Source organism: Saccostrea cucullata, unplaced genomic scaffold, assembly GCF_032062105.1.
Source record: "Saccostrea cucullata isolate Sc308-1 unplaced genomic scaffold, CSIRO_AGI_Scuc_v1 ctg443, whole genome shotgun sequence".
NCBI lineage: Eukaryota > Metazoa > Mollusca > Bivalvia > Ostreida > Ostreidae > Saccostrea > Saccostrea cuccullata.
This window is the reverse complement of record NW_026932961.1, coordinates 119,365-132,709: the sequence shown is the minus strand read 5'-3', so window position 1 is coordinate 132,709 and position 13,345 is coordinate 119,365. Positions and strand designations below refer to the sequence as shown.

General features: G+C 33.5%; 2 protein-coding genes across 2 annotated transcripts; one reads left to right on the top strand and one right to left on the bottom strand.

Moving 5' to 3' along the window:
• Window positions 1-212: 212 nt before the first annotated feature.
• Window positions 213-9,246, bottom strand: LOC134236671 (uncharacterized). Its single transcript, XM_062718849.1, has 3 exons — window positions 9,099-9,246; window positions 7,220-7,316; window positions 213-1,706 (listed from the first exon to the last, which is right to left on the bottom strand). Exons 2-3 carry the CDS (start codon window positions 7,311-7,313, stop codon window positions 430-432), a joined length of 1,371 nt encoding a protein of 456 aa, XP_062574833.1. The 5' UTR covers window positions 7,314-7,316; window positions 9,099-9,246; the 3' UTR covers window positions 213-429.
• Window positions 9,247-9,651: 405 nt separating this feature from the next.
• Window positions 9,652-13,303, top strand: LOC134236670 (uncharacterized). Its single transcript, XM_062718848.1, has 3 exons — window positions 9,652-9,829; window positions 11,203-11,334; window positions 11,858-13,303. The coding sequence occupies exons 1-3, from the start codon at window positions 9,811-9,813 to the stop codon at window positions 13,144-13,146; spliced, it is 1,440 nt and encodes a 479-aa protein (XP_062574832.1). The 5' UTR covers window positions 9,652-9,810; the 3' UTR covers window positions 13,147-13,303.
• The last annotated feature ends 42 nt before the right edge of the window (window positions 13,304-13,345 follow it).

Below are 13,345 nucleotides of genomic sequence, written 5' to 3'. Positions count from 1 at the left end.
AAATAACGGATTAATTTGTGGACAATTCAGTTTGTAAAAATGGTCTAAAAATGGTCCTACAATTTTAGTTAGCATTTGACTTAAAGCAATATGGGCTGCATTTTTGAAAATTTTACTTTGCTGTTAAAATGTATTATTGATAAATTTGTATGTAACTTAAACCTTTATGATCAATTAGTATAAAATAAAGCAGAAAAAATACTTCTTTATACAATCCAATATACAGTTTGATATAAGAAAGCATTATTTTACAGGACGACAATAATGTAATTTTCATTTAATTGAAGCTTATAAATAGTTCTTCCATCACAAAAATGAACAACAGAAGTTTACTAATGTTTTTGTTTTCCGTAATTGAAATAGTTATTTATAATTTTGCAACAAAAGAATTCTGACATGGAAGTTGCAGCTCATATTGCTTCACACTTTTTATAATAAACAAACAGGTTTCTTAAAATGATATCCAAACAAGCTTAATCGTGGAATGGATGCGGCTGTCTGTAATTTCAAAGAGACTTTTTGGTGGTAATTAATACCAAACACAGGGTAGATACCTTTGCTAAAAGGTACATTATTGAACAAATCTATCTGTTTCTTGGGAGATCTTCTGATAAACTCAATTGTACCTCTTCTCGAATCCAGAAAAAAACCAAGAACAATTTCATCCTTGTATCTTTTTGATTTACTAAGATGATAAATAGTTGATGATTTTTGCTGTTGACCATCGTGCCACGTTTGAAGACAAATGGCGTTTCTATCTTGTTGACACCTCTTTGCACAAATCACCCATCCAGTTGCTAGATACCGAATAGTTTTTCCACGGTCCACTAAATGCTGTCGGGTAAACCCTACTTCAAATATACATCCCTGCGTTTCAGTATCATAAGCGATGATATCTATAGACGCTACCACTTCAAAGTATTCAGGTAAACCAGAATACAGCATCTTGTTGAACTGGACATCCCCTATAGCACCCTTGTATTTAATAAGATTTCCCCTGTTATTTCTCCTAGTGAACTTTTCATTTACTTTGAAATTAGAAATAGTGTTGTTATCATCAGACATAAAAACCGTTCTGTGAAGAGTGGTCACATCCATTTCAAGATGGCTTGTTTTAAGAAGGGTAAGGGTAGTTTTAGCAAGTGTGGGGTTGTATATTGCAAATGCTGGATGCAAGTCTTCCCCTAACGCAATATCTTCAAACTTGACAAACCTGTGTTCAGGTATGTTAAGAGAAACCAGTAATTCTCTCTTTGAATATATCCATTGGAATATGATTTTCTTTGACACAGTAGAATTTATTTTATTTTCAGATATTGGTAGTTTCTCTATATCTTTTCCATCCGATTGAGCTATCAAACAAATATACTTATTTTCACAACCTACGGCCGCGATAGACCAAGCCTTATCATGAATACCAAGGGTCGCATCCAAATCAATTAACCCCTTCTTGGCTACTCCAACCTGAAAAATAACCTGATTGTGTCCTACATCAGTGATCACATCGAATGTAAATCCTACTTCAAACATAGAATTGTCAAGCATGTCTATTGGATTCTTGGATATCACTCCTTTAAACTTCTTTAATTGCTTCTCTTCATTTTGTGAATTTATTCCATTAATTTTATAATTTGAAAGAACTGTATCCATTTCTGAGAGATGAAGTTCTGGATGAAGGGTTGACGAATTCATGCAAAACGAGGGACCTCAAATATAAAAAAAAAATATGTGAAGTTGTAATTTGGTGTAAGCTTAATTAAAGGTAATTCCACCCTCGTATGATGTCATAGGTTTTTGCAAAAACTGTTATTTGTTTAAATTCATACTTGATAGAACAAAATCTTCTGGACGAATGCTTTTCAATGGGTGTACTGATAAATATTATTAGATAAAAGAATTTTAAAAATGCGTATTTTTTTATGTAACCAATTATTTAACCTTTAAAAATGTTGACAAGGGCAATACCTCCTTCTCAAGTCTCTTCATTCAGGCATTTCGTCGCTGCGCTTCCAAAACCTCGTAAGTCAAAATATGCGCGAATTTTTTTTCCCCTATTTTAGAATTGATACCCCAGCCTCCATATACACTCAAAATATCGTAACTCTACGCCAATCAGAAGTCATAAAATTATACATGTGACAAAACCTCGTAAATCTATTGGTTGTCTCAGCTTATTCCAAAATATCGTATGTCAAAAGAGAAAAAACATTGAAGTTGCAGATGACTGAAAATACAGGTAAATTGTCACTTTTATTAAATATTTTGCTCAATTAATAAATTAATATGCCATGAATATGCTTCTTTACTACATGTACACGCTGAATTCAATTTAACAGTGTAAAAGAGAAGAGATATCGTCTGATCAGCAACGAATAAACGATTTTTCCCCTGTTTTTGACTTCGCAAAGTTTAGGAAATAAATCTATGTCATTTTGATATCATCGTTTATATTTTTAATGCTTGTTAAAATCAATAAATACTTCATTCAAACTTTTTTTCTGCAGATACGAGGTTTTGTAATTTTAACTTGAATGAATAATACGTGACATACGACATTTTGAAAGAACCTTTGATTAAGTTGACAGTCATTTTCAAATTAGATAAGTATGTTAATATAAGGTTTTGGTATGTATCCTATTAATATAATAAAAATGCGAGTTGTATTTTACATTTGAAGGTGCCAAATATTTTTTCTGTTAGTCTATAACAAATCAAACCATATGCTCGTATTTTCACTTTTGTAATTTTAAAATCTAAATAACGATTTTTTAGATAAGAACACAAAAAATAAGCAAATTCAGATTCTGAAGAGGAATGGCCTGAATGGACTTGTTTTGAGTGTCATCGCGTTGCAGTGAACTCTGGTTGCCTTGATTTGCAAATGATTACAAAGGAACATGTAATACTTGTTGATGTAAATGGAGAAAAATGGGTGCGGTGTATATGTAATAAGAGATTTCATTTGAATTGTACAACAAATCTTCCTAAAAGCGTCAAGGAATCAGATTTTAAAGACATATATATTTGTGATTATTGTGGTTGGTTTATGATTGGGGCATACGATTCGGAAAATGCAACAACCTTGTAAATGGGGAAGAACTTACACAGATGTCAACACAAAAGTACATCCAATTCAACCGGTTGTATCACTTTTACAAGGTAGAGAACGTGGAGATTACTCGAGAAGAGGCCAGCAATTTCAATTTATAGAAAATATTTATTATTCCTGGTTTCCAGAAACAACACCAAGAGCAATAATAATTGAAAGACAAGGTAGCGATTACAAAAAACTTGAATTCAAATTTCATCCTAACTGCAAGAATGGCTGTTAATTTGCCTCTATCTCGTGGACAGCTTCTTTTGCAACTATCTTTAAATAAAAACAAGGAAATTAGTCATACAAACGAATTTAGAAATTTTCAAATCCAGGGATCGGTTGTTACAGAATCAGTAGACGAGAATGAAAAAGATCAACGTGATGAAAACGATAACATGCAATATGAAAACGATCTTCACAATGAGTCTGATGATGAAATGCTGTATGATAGTTCTGATGATCCAGTTTGGCAGCCGAAAAGAAAAGAAATGTTACAAAGCAGCTCAGACAGCGAATCAGATTGTAGCAGTACGCGTAAAAGAAAGAGAAGAAAAACGATAAAAATCAAACAGATCAAGAAAAACAAAACTGTTACTAGTAATTTCACGAATAAATCAGTCAATGATACAAATGCAAAAGTCAATAATATTGGTGAGGAAATCGTAAGAACTGATAAAAACCAAGGGGCTCCTTGTAACATTTCCAATGAACCCATTAACGACGAGCAGATTCCATTTGAAAGAGAAGTGATTCTTGGGGAGCAGAGTCAATCAGAAACTGTACCTCCTGAACAACTGCAAGTAGACCAAAACAACGAGTCGGAACATGAACAATCAGATCCTGAAACTCTTGATGATAGACAAGAAATTCATTCAGAGATGGCCAATGACATGAGAACCGCACAGGAACCTAAGAAAGATAGAAAAAGAAACCCAACAGACTGGGAGAAAAATAAGCAAAAAGCATTACGAATGCAAGGAAAAGGCTATAAAGGGATGACGAAAATTTCCGGTCACTATAAATTTACAGTAGAGAGACCAGAAAGAGTGATGAAAGAAAGAAAGTGCTCAAGGAATTGTCAGAACTGTTCTTCGATAGGCGAGGAAGAAAGAAGAAGCATTTTCAATCAATTCTGGAACAATATGGACTGGGATCAGAAAAAAGTTTACATTTCAACGTTGGTGGATGTGAAAGGTTGTAAACAGAGGAAGCAAGACAAAGATATAAGCAGGCGTTCTAGATCTCTAGTTTATCATCTCAAACGAAACCATGAAAGGGTTCCAGTTTGCAAAGCCATGTTTTTGCTTACCTTAGGCATTGGTGAAAAGACCGTTTATTCGTGGATTGATAATGCAGATAGGGGAATTCCAAAGCCACCCACCCAAAGACAGATACAAAGTCGAGCCCCAGAAAAGGTTTCTTTTGCTAATGACTTTTTGAAACAACTACCAAAGATGCCATCACATTATTGCAGATCATCTACCTTGAAACAGTATTTGGAACCAACTTTTAATTCCTTCTGTGAACTCTACAATGAATACATTGAAAAGTCCAAACAATGTAACCAAGCATTCCTGTCAAGGAAAACGTTTACAGAAGTATTTGAAAGCCAGAACCTCTCTTTATTCAGCCCTAAGAAAGATCAGTGTGATACATGTTGTGGCTTTGAGACAAAAAATATATCAGAAGAGATCTACGCGAAACATTTAGAGATGAAGACAGCAGCACGCACAGCAAAAGAAATTGATAAAGATAGGGCACTCAATGAAGACAACCTGAAAGTAATTGTTTTTGATTTGCAGGCCCTGCTACTTTCCCCTATGTTGAAAGCAAGCTCTATGTATTACAAAAGTAAACTAGGTTGTCACAATTTCACAGTATTTGATTTGTGTACGAAAGAAGTGACGTGCTACTTTTGGCATGAAGCGGAGGGCGATTTATCAGCAAATGCATTTGCCTCATGTATCGCTGATTATGTAGATAATCTTGAGGAAAGAATCGAAGAAGTCATCATGTACAGTGATGGATGCACTTATCAAAATAGGAATGTTGTGTTAGCTAACGCCTTATTAAAAATATCACATGATAAGAACATTCGAATTGTTCAGAAAATTTTGGAGAAAGGTCACACGCAGATGGAGGTAGATAGCGTTCATAGTGTAATTGAGAGGAAACTTCGCAACAAACCAATCTATATTCCACAAAATTATGTCGACATCATGAAAGCATGTAGGCCATCTCAGCCATATACCGTGAAGTATTTGACACATGACTTTTTCAAAGATTTCACCACCTTGAATTACTACCAGTCGATTCGACCTGGAAGCAAAGCTGGCGAACCTACCGTTACCGATCTCAGGGTGTTGAGATACCTACCTAATGGTACAATAGGATACAAGTTGCATCATGACGGGGATGAATTTATGGAATTTCCAAGACGGGCTAGAATTCGGTCACCCTCAGATGATGTTGTTGGAAATTTATACCAGCGACGAATCAAGATCAAAGAAGCAAAATATGGGCATCTACAGGAACTAAAAAGAGTGATACCCCTCGACTATCACCCTTTTTATGACAACTTGCCACACCAATGAGAATGTCAAACTTAACTGACAGTTGGCCACACTTTAATGAGAATGTTGTACTTACCTGGACTTCAATTTCAATTTTTTTTAATTTATGTTGATTATGATTTTATTTTTCCCTACAGTAAAGCTATACTGTTTATTTGTTCTAAATTGTAGCATTAGAAATAAATTTTTGCAAACACATAGCATGTTATCATTATTTCATGTTTGGAATGAATTTTACACGGCGAATCCTATAGATCATAAAGGTTTTCAATTCATGAACGGGATGAAAAAGGAGAACATGAACTACTTAGGGTGATCTCATCTCTACTTTGTATAATTGAAACCGTTATTTATCAATTATGGGGCAAAAATAATTTATTAATATGTAAAAACGATATGTGACAAAAGGTCGTAAGTACCAGAAAAAATACAAAAATAGAGACAAATCATCGTAAGTCCGCTATGATCTGTACTATGCACAGTAGATAAGATTGCAAATCTTCATCTTCAAAACAATGGCTATTAATCATAAATGTGAAAGCAATTTTGATATGTTACTAAAAGGAAACAAATTGAACAGTTTTTTGCCTCTTCTGAAAATTATCAATTATTGACTTACGAGGTTTTGGAAGCGCAGCGACGATTTGCTTTATTGTACTTCTAATGTAAAATAGTTTCACTGATATTCACAATTCAAAAGTATCTTATAAGTAGGAAGTATTTAGGAACTTTCAGCATCAGAATTATGCATTTAAACCAGTTTTTACATATTTTTCATTAAACTGTTTACAACAAATGTGCAATTTTATTTGTTGACATGTACTTCTGTTTAATTATGTCTCCCATCTTTAATAATAAGGCGACCTATACATTTTTTGTAATAATTTGAAAATTTAAAGTTTATTATATGAAAATAAATGTAGTTTTGGTACTTTGAACCATTAGGATTGTGAGGGTGGAATTACCTTAAAAAGCAAATCAAAAACAACAAGAAGAAAGTCTAGAAAGTCTAGAAAAAAATCTATTTACAACACAGAGTTAATTTTCTTGTGTTAAAATTGAAAAAAATGGAATGCAAGTGTTCCTTCGCCATGCGCTTGGCAATTGATGTGAAAAGTGCGGCTGCTTTGGCTGAAACCTTAAAAAAACCCGAGGCCTCATGTCATGGTACACAGCCAATTGTGCCTAACGTTAATTTAACATGAAAATAACATTAAGCTAACATCAAGCTAACGTTAATTCAATGTTAAGTGAGATTAACACTAAATTAAAGTTACACAATTGGCTGTGTAGACGTTGTCACGATAAAGACCCTACACTGCTCATCGGCCGAGTAAAGGTAAAAATTTTAAGCCCTTCACCGGTATATGCAAGGTTACGTCTCTATATGAGTGGAACTTTCTCGAATGGGACATAAAAAAACATACAATCAATCATTTTCTTTGTTAAGAAAAATACACAGATGATTTCCAAATACATACACTGTAATAATGACTTATCTTACATAACACTGAATATAATTTTTAGAAATCTATGCATGTACACTTACAGACAACATTTGCCGTTCCTTTCATCCTCTTGTTGACCAGATGAAGCAGAAGTAGAAAGGCCGCAAAGATTGCTCCAGACCACAAGGAACACATTATCTGTAATATATAATAGAATAATAAGATACTGCTTACAAAGATAGAGATAATCGTCTGCGTGGCACAGTGGTTTGGATGCAGAGTAAAAAGTCCTTACGTCTCGTGGGTTTGAATCCCACCGGAGGACAAGAGGATTAGACAGAATAAACCGATGTCACGTGTCGCAGAGGGTTGGCACGAAAGAGATATCTCACTGCTCCATGGCTCTGAGCCAAGTAAAGGCCTAACATTGCAGCTCTCCACGGACAAATGTTGGTCTCTCAATGAGAGAGAGAAATCGTCGAAGAAAAAGAATCGGGCGAGAGGGGGAGGGGATAGGCGAGTCATATGCCTACGTAAGGGAAGGTAAAATATCAATTAAAAATTCTTACAAATTCCACCTTTTAATAAATTCAAGAATTCTTTATAACCAATGCATTCAGTTAAGATAACACCTGAATCAATTGACTTAGAAATTGAATGCAATTAGCCCACCAAAATGCAACAAGTTAAAGTAACAGTAAAATGATAGAAATCGAATGTTAAAACTATGTTTTTTTTTTTATGTAGAATGGGTCTTCGTTTCATTTCTTTGTAAACAAATATTGAAAGGGTATGGAAGGATGTTTCTCTCACCATTTTCAAAAAAAAAATGGTACGAAGACCCACTCTATATAAAAACATTAGTCAACCTACTAAAATTCCGGAACAATTTTTTCTAAATTTCAACCGGAACTAAAAAAAAGTTCTTAGAATGATTCGAACACTCGCGACAAACAACAGGTTGAAATTTAGATAAATACAATATATTTTTTCACTAAAACATAAATAAATGAATAAAACAATAAATTCATTTAAGGTCAACAGATATATTTCCTATAATAAACAAGTTATCAATATATATAACATTTTAAATGCATTCAGTTCGAGATTACAATACACAATTGAAATGTAAACAATCATGTGTAGACCAGCACGATATGGTTATTGTTTAACACCAACAAAAGCTCTATATTATCATTAAGTACATAATCAACTATAAACATATAATTATGTAACAATAAACACGCAGTGTATGAAAAGGATCACATGTTAAAAGATATTGTAACGATAACCGCAATGTTTAAAATATAGATATTGTCATTCCATTTGGACAATGCTGTACAAAGTTTGAATGTTTAGGTAAATCGTACAACTATGAAATTTCCGATATGCTTACAAAACCCGTGTGGGCATATGACTCGCCTAATCCCCCCAGATTCTTTATGAAACAAACAAAGATAAATAGACATGTCATGACTATAGCAGACATTCTATAATGTCAATATTACTGAAAATGGTAAGTTATTGAATAAAATAAATCTTTTCTAGTATTTTATTTCTGAATGTGTTTATAAAAAATTAATCTTTGTGGTATTGGATGCATATCAGATACTGCACATCAATTAACACTCGCATCCAATGGGTATCTATATTTTGGAGACATCGATGGATAGACTGAAATAAAATATTAAACAATAATCATGCTCAAAAGCAAATTGAAATAATACAAATTAGTAGTTGAGCAATCAGAGATGTCTTAAAACCCTGGAAGTGGAATCATCCCCTGTAAACCAGACACACCCGCTGTTAACAATTAAGGAAAAAATACATAGACATAAAATACTTTATATATAATATGCTTTGAAACAATACAATCATGTATTTAAAAGTGTATATTGCATTACGAAACAAGAAAACTTCCAGTCTCCTGTATTTGGAACTCAGATGAGTTATTTGCTTCGAAAACATTTCAGTTCTTACCTCTCCAAAGTAGAACGACGAGGCTTTACGAAGACTCTAAAAATCTCAAATCATGTAGAATCTTTCACAATAATATGTCATTACGTGAAATGTAGGCAATGATCATGAAAGATTGGTCACAATGACTGAAGATTTGGCTATTATCCATATCTATATACGTCCTGAACTATGAATTTAGCTGACATTGGTTTTTCCGGACTTTAAATGGTTTATTCTTTAAGGTAAGTCAAGGACTTTTAAAGTATTTAAAACAGTCTTGTCAATTCTTTAATGGTATTTAATTGGCTTTTTTGCATTTCTCTTACATGTATGACATCATGCTAAAAAATAAGTAAGTTTTTTTAACATGACAAATATTTTAAAGATATTTCAATATTAGTAGAAAATTTTGATAGAAAAGAAATAGTAAAAGTTTGTACTTATAAAAAAAAATTAATAAGTTGGAATTTTGTCAGCGATCTCATTGAAGACGTATTTTTTTCAAATCGAAAGTAAAAATATTTAAATCTTACTTGTCATGCATAAATATATCCGCAAACGATTAAAAAAACAGCTCAGTTCATTTGTCTACTCATATATTTGATTTTGACGTGGGTTGAGCTGTAGATATTAGATCAATTTAATATATATTATTTTAGCACTGTGAGCTTGATTAAAGAAGTCTTAATGGGAGGTGAAGTGTTTACTAATTTTCCGCGAGTTGAAGAAGAGGATGAGTAGTAATGATAGAGGTAGGCAAAATAAAAACATACATTATTAAAAGACGAATATTGTTCTCTTTTTACTTCTTTTTTTTTCTCTACTGAAATAATGAATGGGATAAAAGCAAGTAAAAGAATAAAATTAAAACCATTTGGTGTTACTTTTTTCCAAAGTCCTTGAAATTTAAATTGTGTAAGGAGACAAAGAGGAGGAGGAGCAACTACTGAAACATTTGATTGAAAAAGGCAAAAAATACAGAAAGACCTATCGAAGTTATAAATCTGAATATCTCAAGACGGAGATCAAAAGCAATTAGAATACAAAATTTCTATCGGTTAAGCAGTATTTGGCAAAACAAATTGTTTTAAGATTTTCAAATATATATACTTGTCAAAATTTCTAAGTCCCCACTTTTGTTTTTTCAAAAAGTTAAATACCTTAACAACAGTGTACTAGTTGCTTACAATTTTGCCCTTAATTTGCAATACTTACCTGTCAAGGCAAAAAAAATGTAATCGAATGTGTAATTACTCGACCGTGACCGTTTTTGTTAAAAAGCATGAAGTTCGAGTTCCATATGTTTTTCGGGTGTATTCTTCATAATATTTACTTCCATGTGTTCTCCATCTTTAATTGATAACGAAAAACAGAAAAAGTTTGATTAAAATGCGGATTATGTCCACACAACAATGTGAAAGTGAAGTTGAAATGGCCCAAGCTGCTCTTAGTTAACGAGAGTTCTGTTTCCTTTCACTGTATGACTTTATTTTACTTAAAACCTTTATAGTTATCGCCCGAAAAACCTACAAAGCACACCTGAATACCTTCTAATCATTAGAAATCGCTAGATTTTTAACAAACACAACAAAATCACCCTAGAGTTTAACACAACAAAATCACCCTAGAGTTTATCTCACAAAATCAATGGAACCGGAACCGGAAGTGCCCTCCCCTCAATGTCAACCTGGAGGATTGGGGTACACAGTATGTAGTAAGATATTATGTAACTTTTGTTAGCAAGGCATAGGCACTTTCGGTAAGCCCCCTTGTTATCCTAATCACAACCCTAACTAACTTGTATGAAAGAAGATAAACCGGAGTTTGAGACAGTTTTTCCAGCAGAATCTCGCGGAACTAGAGGACGGTTGTCTTGCTGTGAATTCGTTTGAATGGAGGATTATGCAGTATTTGATGTTGTGAATTTTTAATTTTCGGGTGCCTTAACATTTCTGCATATTGTGTTAAAGTGCTTCAATAAACTCAATTAAGTGAGAAAAAAATGTATTGCTATTTTTTTTATCCTGATTACTTATAAAATTATACTGTTAAAATAATTCAATATAAGAGCGGTGTGAAGCGCCTTGGGACTTAAAAATTTTGACTAGTATATTTTGGTTTTCAGTTGATGACGATTTGCAGGAATGGTGGATCCGTCGTGTTTTTGGAGGAGTGACGTTTGTTATCTCCCTTGGTATAATGGCCCTCGGGTTATTCATACAGTATCAGGCACGTCATCAAACCGGTGACGTCATTTGTAAGAGTTCTTTCAGCTATGTATGATTTTTATCAGTAAATTTTCGCTTGAAACTTTTTAGAATAGGCAAGATGCTGTAAAAAATGAAAATTTATCACAATTAATAAGGTAATTGATTTACAATTTCTTTGACAAGATCGATTATAAAATAATCAAATATCATTAGGCTGCTACATATTACCCGAATTCTAAGAGCAAGAAAGGTTTTCCTCTTAGTCAAGAGTTCAACGGTTCAAAAGCCCTTAGTTCATTTATTAATCTCAATCAGTAAAAGTGTGCGAATAATCATTCAAAAAATTAACTTTTAAATAATTTCTTTGATATTACACGGTATGCAAGAAGCTTAACAAGATAATTCATGCAAAGCACTTCTTATCCGAACTTTATTTGAATAATATAATTATTTAAGGGAGAGGGCTAAAATAGACTTTGCCTGCTGCCCAATCCTATTCACGTTTATTTGGGAATAAAATTTATATATAAAAAAAAATATTTCAGTGATACGATATGTTTTTTCTGTCAGGTCCAGAACTATTTCTTGATGAGTCTACAGCGCATGGCGATCTGGAGATTTCCGAAATGGGTACAGTGGTTTCTAACACAAAACGCTATGTTAGACGACACCGTTTTAATAGATACCATGGCATAGCAGGCATGTTTTCTTTGGGTAACGCGGAAGACTTCGAACTTAGTTTTGGCGTATTTTTTGAAATTAAAAAGAGGATTAAAAGACAGGACATTTCGCTTTTCGAAATCGCTTTCGCCGAAAAGAAATCTATTGAAAATGACGTGTTAAATTGGCCATTGAAAACGGTCCTGAGTATAAAAGGAAAGAAATGCAGAGATAAAAACATCTGTATAGCCGTGGAGGAAAACGGTATGTCGTACAAGGAAGTTGAAATATCTAAGTCGTACAGCGATATCTCGTATATCGGAGTGATAACAATACTTAAAAGAAATGAAAATATAAATATCTACTATTATGACAGGACACAGCAATGTAATTTGTTGTTAAAGCTCTCGGAGATACATATTTTCAACAAGAATTTGAGATCCCTTTATGGAATAATGGAAAATTCACAAAATGCCAGGGTAACTCTTTCTATAGTCAGAGATGCTAAAAATCTCGAGCGCTTTGACGAGATGACCAGTCATAAAGATGTCTTCACTTCGGGTGATGGACATGCAATTTCAAACTTTAATGCTGGACCCAATTTCAAAAGAGGTGGCAGGCATGAACAGGCGTATCGTGGCGTTCTTGCTGATGTCTCTTTCAAGCAGAATGATAACAAGACAGATCAAATAAAACCATATTACTTTGAAATTCAATTTCTTTTTGATGTTAATTTGCGAGAATTTGATTCCAAAGACACAGTGTTTGAATTCGGATTTGCTCCAAAACACCTCAGAGAGAAACACTCAAATCTAAAATATCATTCGGATGCTCTTTTGGCAACAGTTTCTAGATGCACAAAAAGACTAAGACTTTGCATATCATACTGGCAAAATGGGACCGAACATAAACTTAACCATCCTATTGGCATATACGAACCTAAATACGAAAATTTCAATCTCACTTTTGGATTAAAAATCGATGTAACTGGAAATGAAGCAAGTGTTTATCATATAGGTTCTGACAATAAGGACATACTACATACATTTATCAGTGTCTCGTTTACACGTCCTCTGTATCCAGTGATTGGAGTAACAGACAAATCCTTTGTCAAGGCGCGTCTTCTGACAAAAACATTTGTTACCAGGGTTTATAGCGTTTTTGGATTCTTTACGTATCCTCCTATATGTGATATCTGACTGTTCTGTTTAACAGTTCTGTTGGGTATTTAGAAAGTCAGCGATGTTAAAATTTCCTCAGTGTACGTTTATATATATATGCCGGGTAGAATTTGCTAAAATACTCGAACAATGTCGAACAATTGCTCTCTTGGGGGGGGGGGGGGGCAGTAAATACGATTTTGAATAGAGAAAGGGGGTGGCGTTATGACATTTGAAG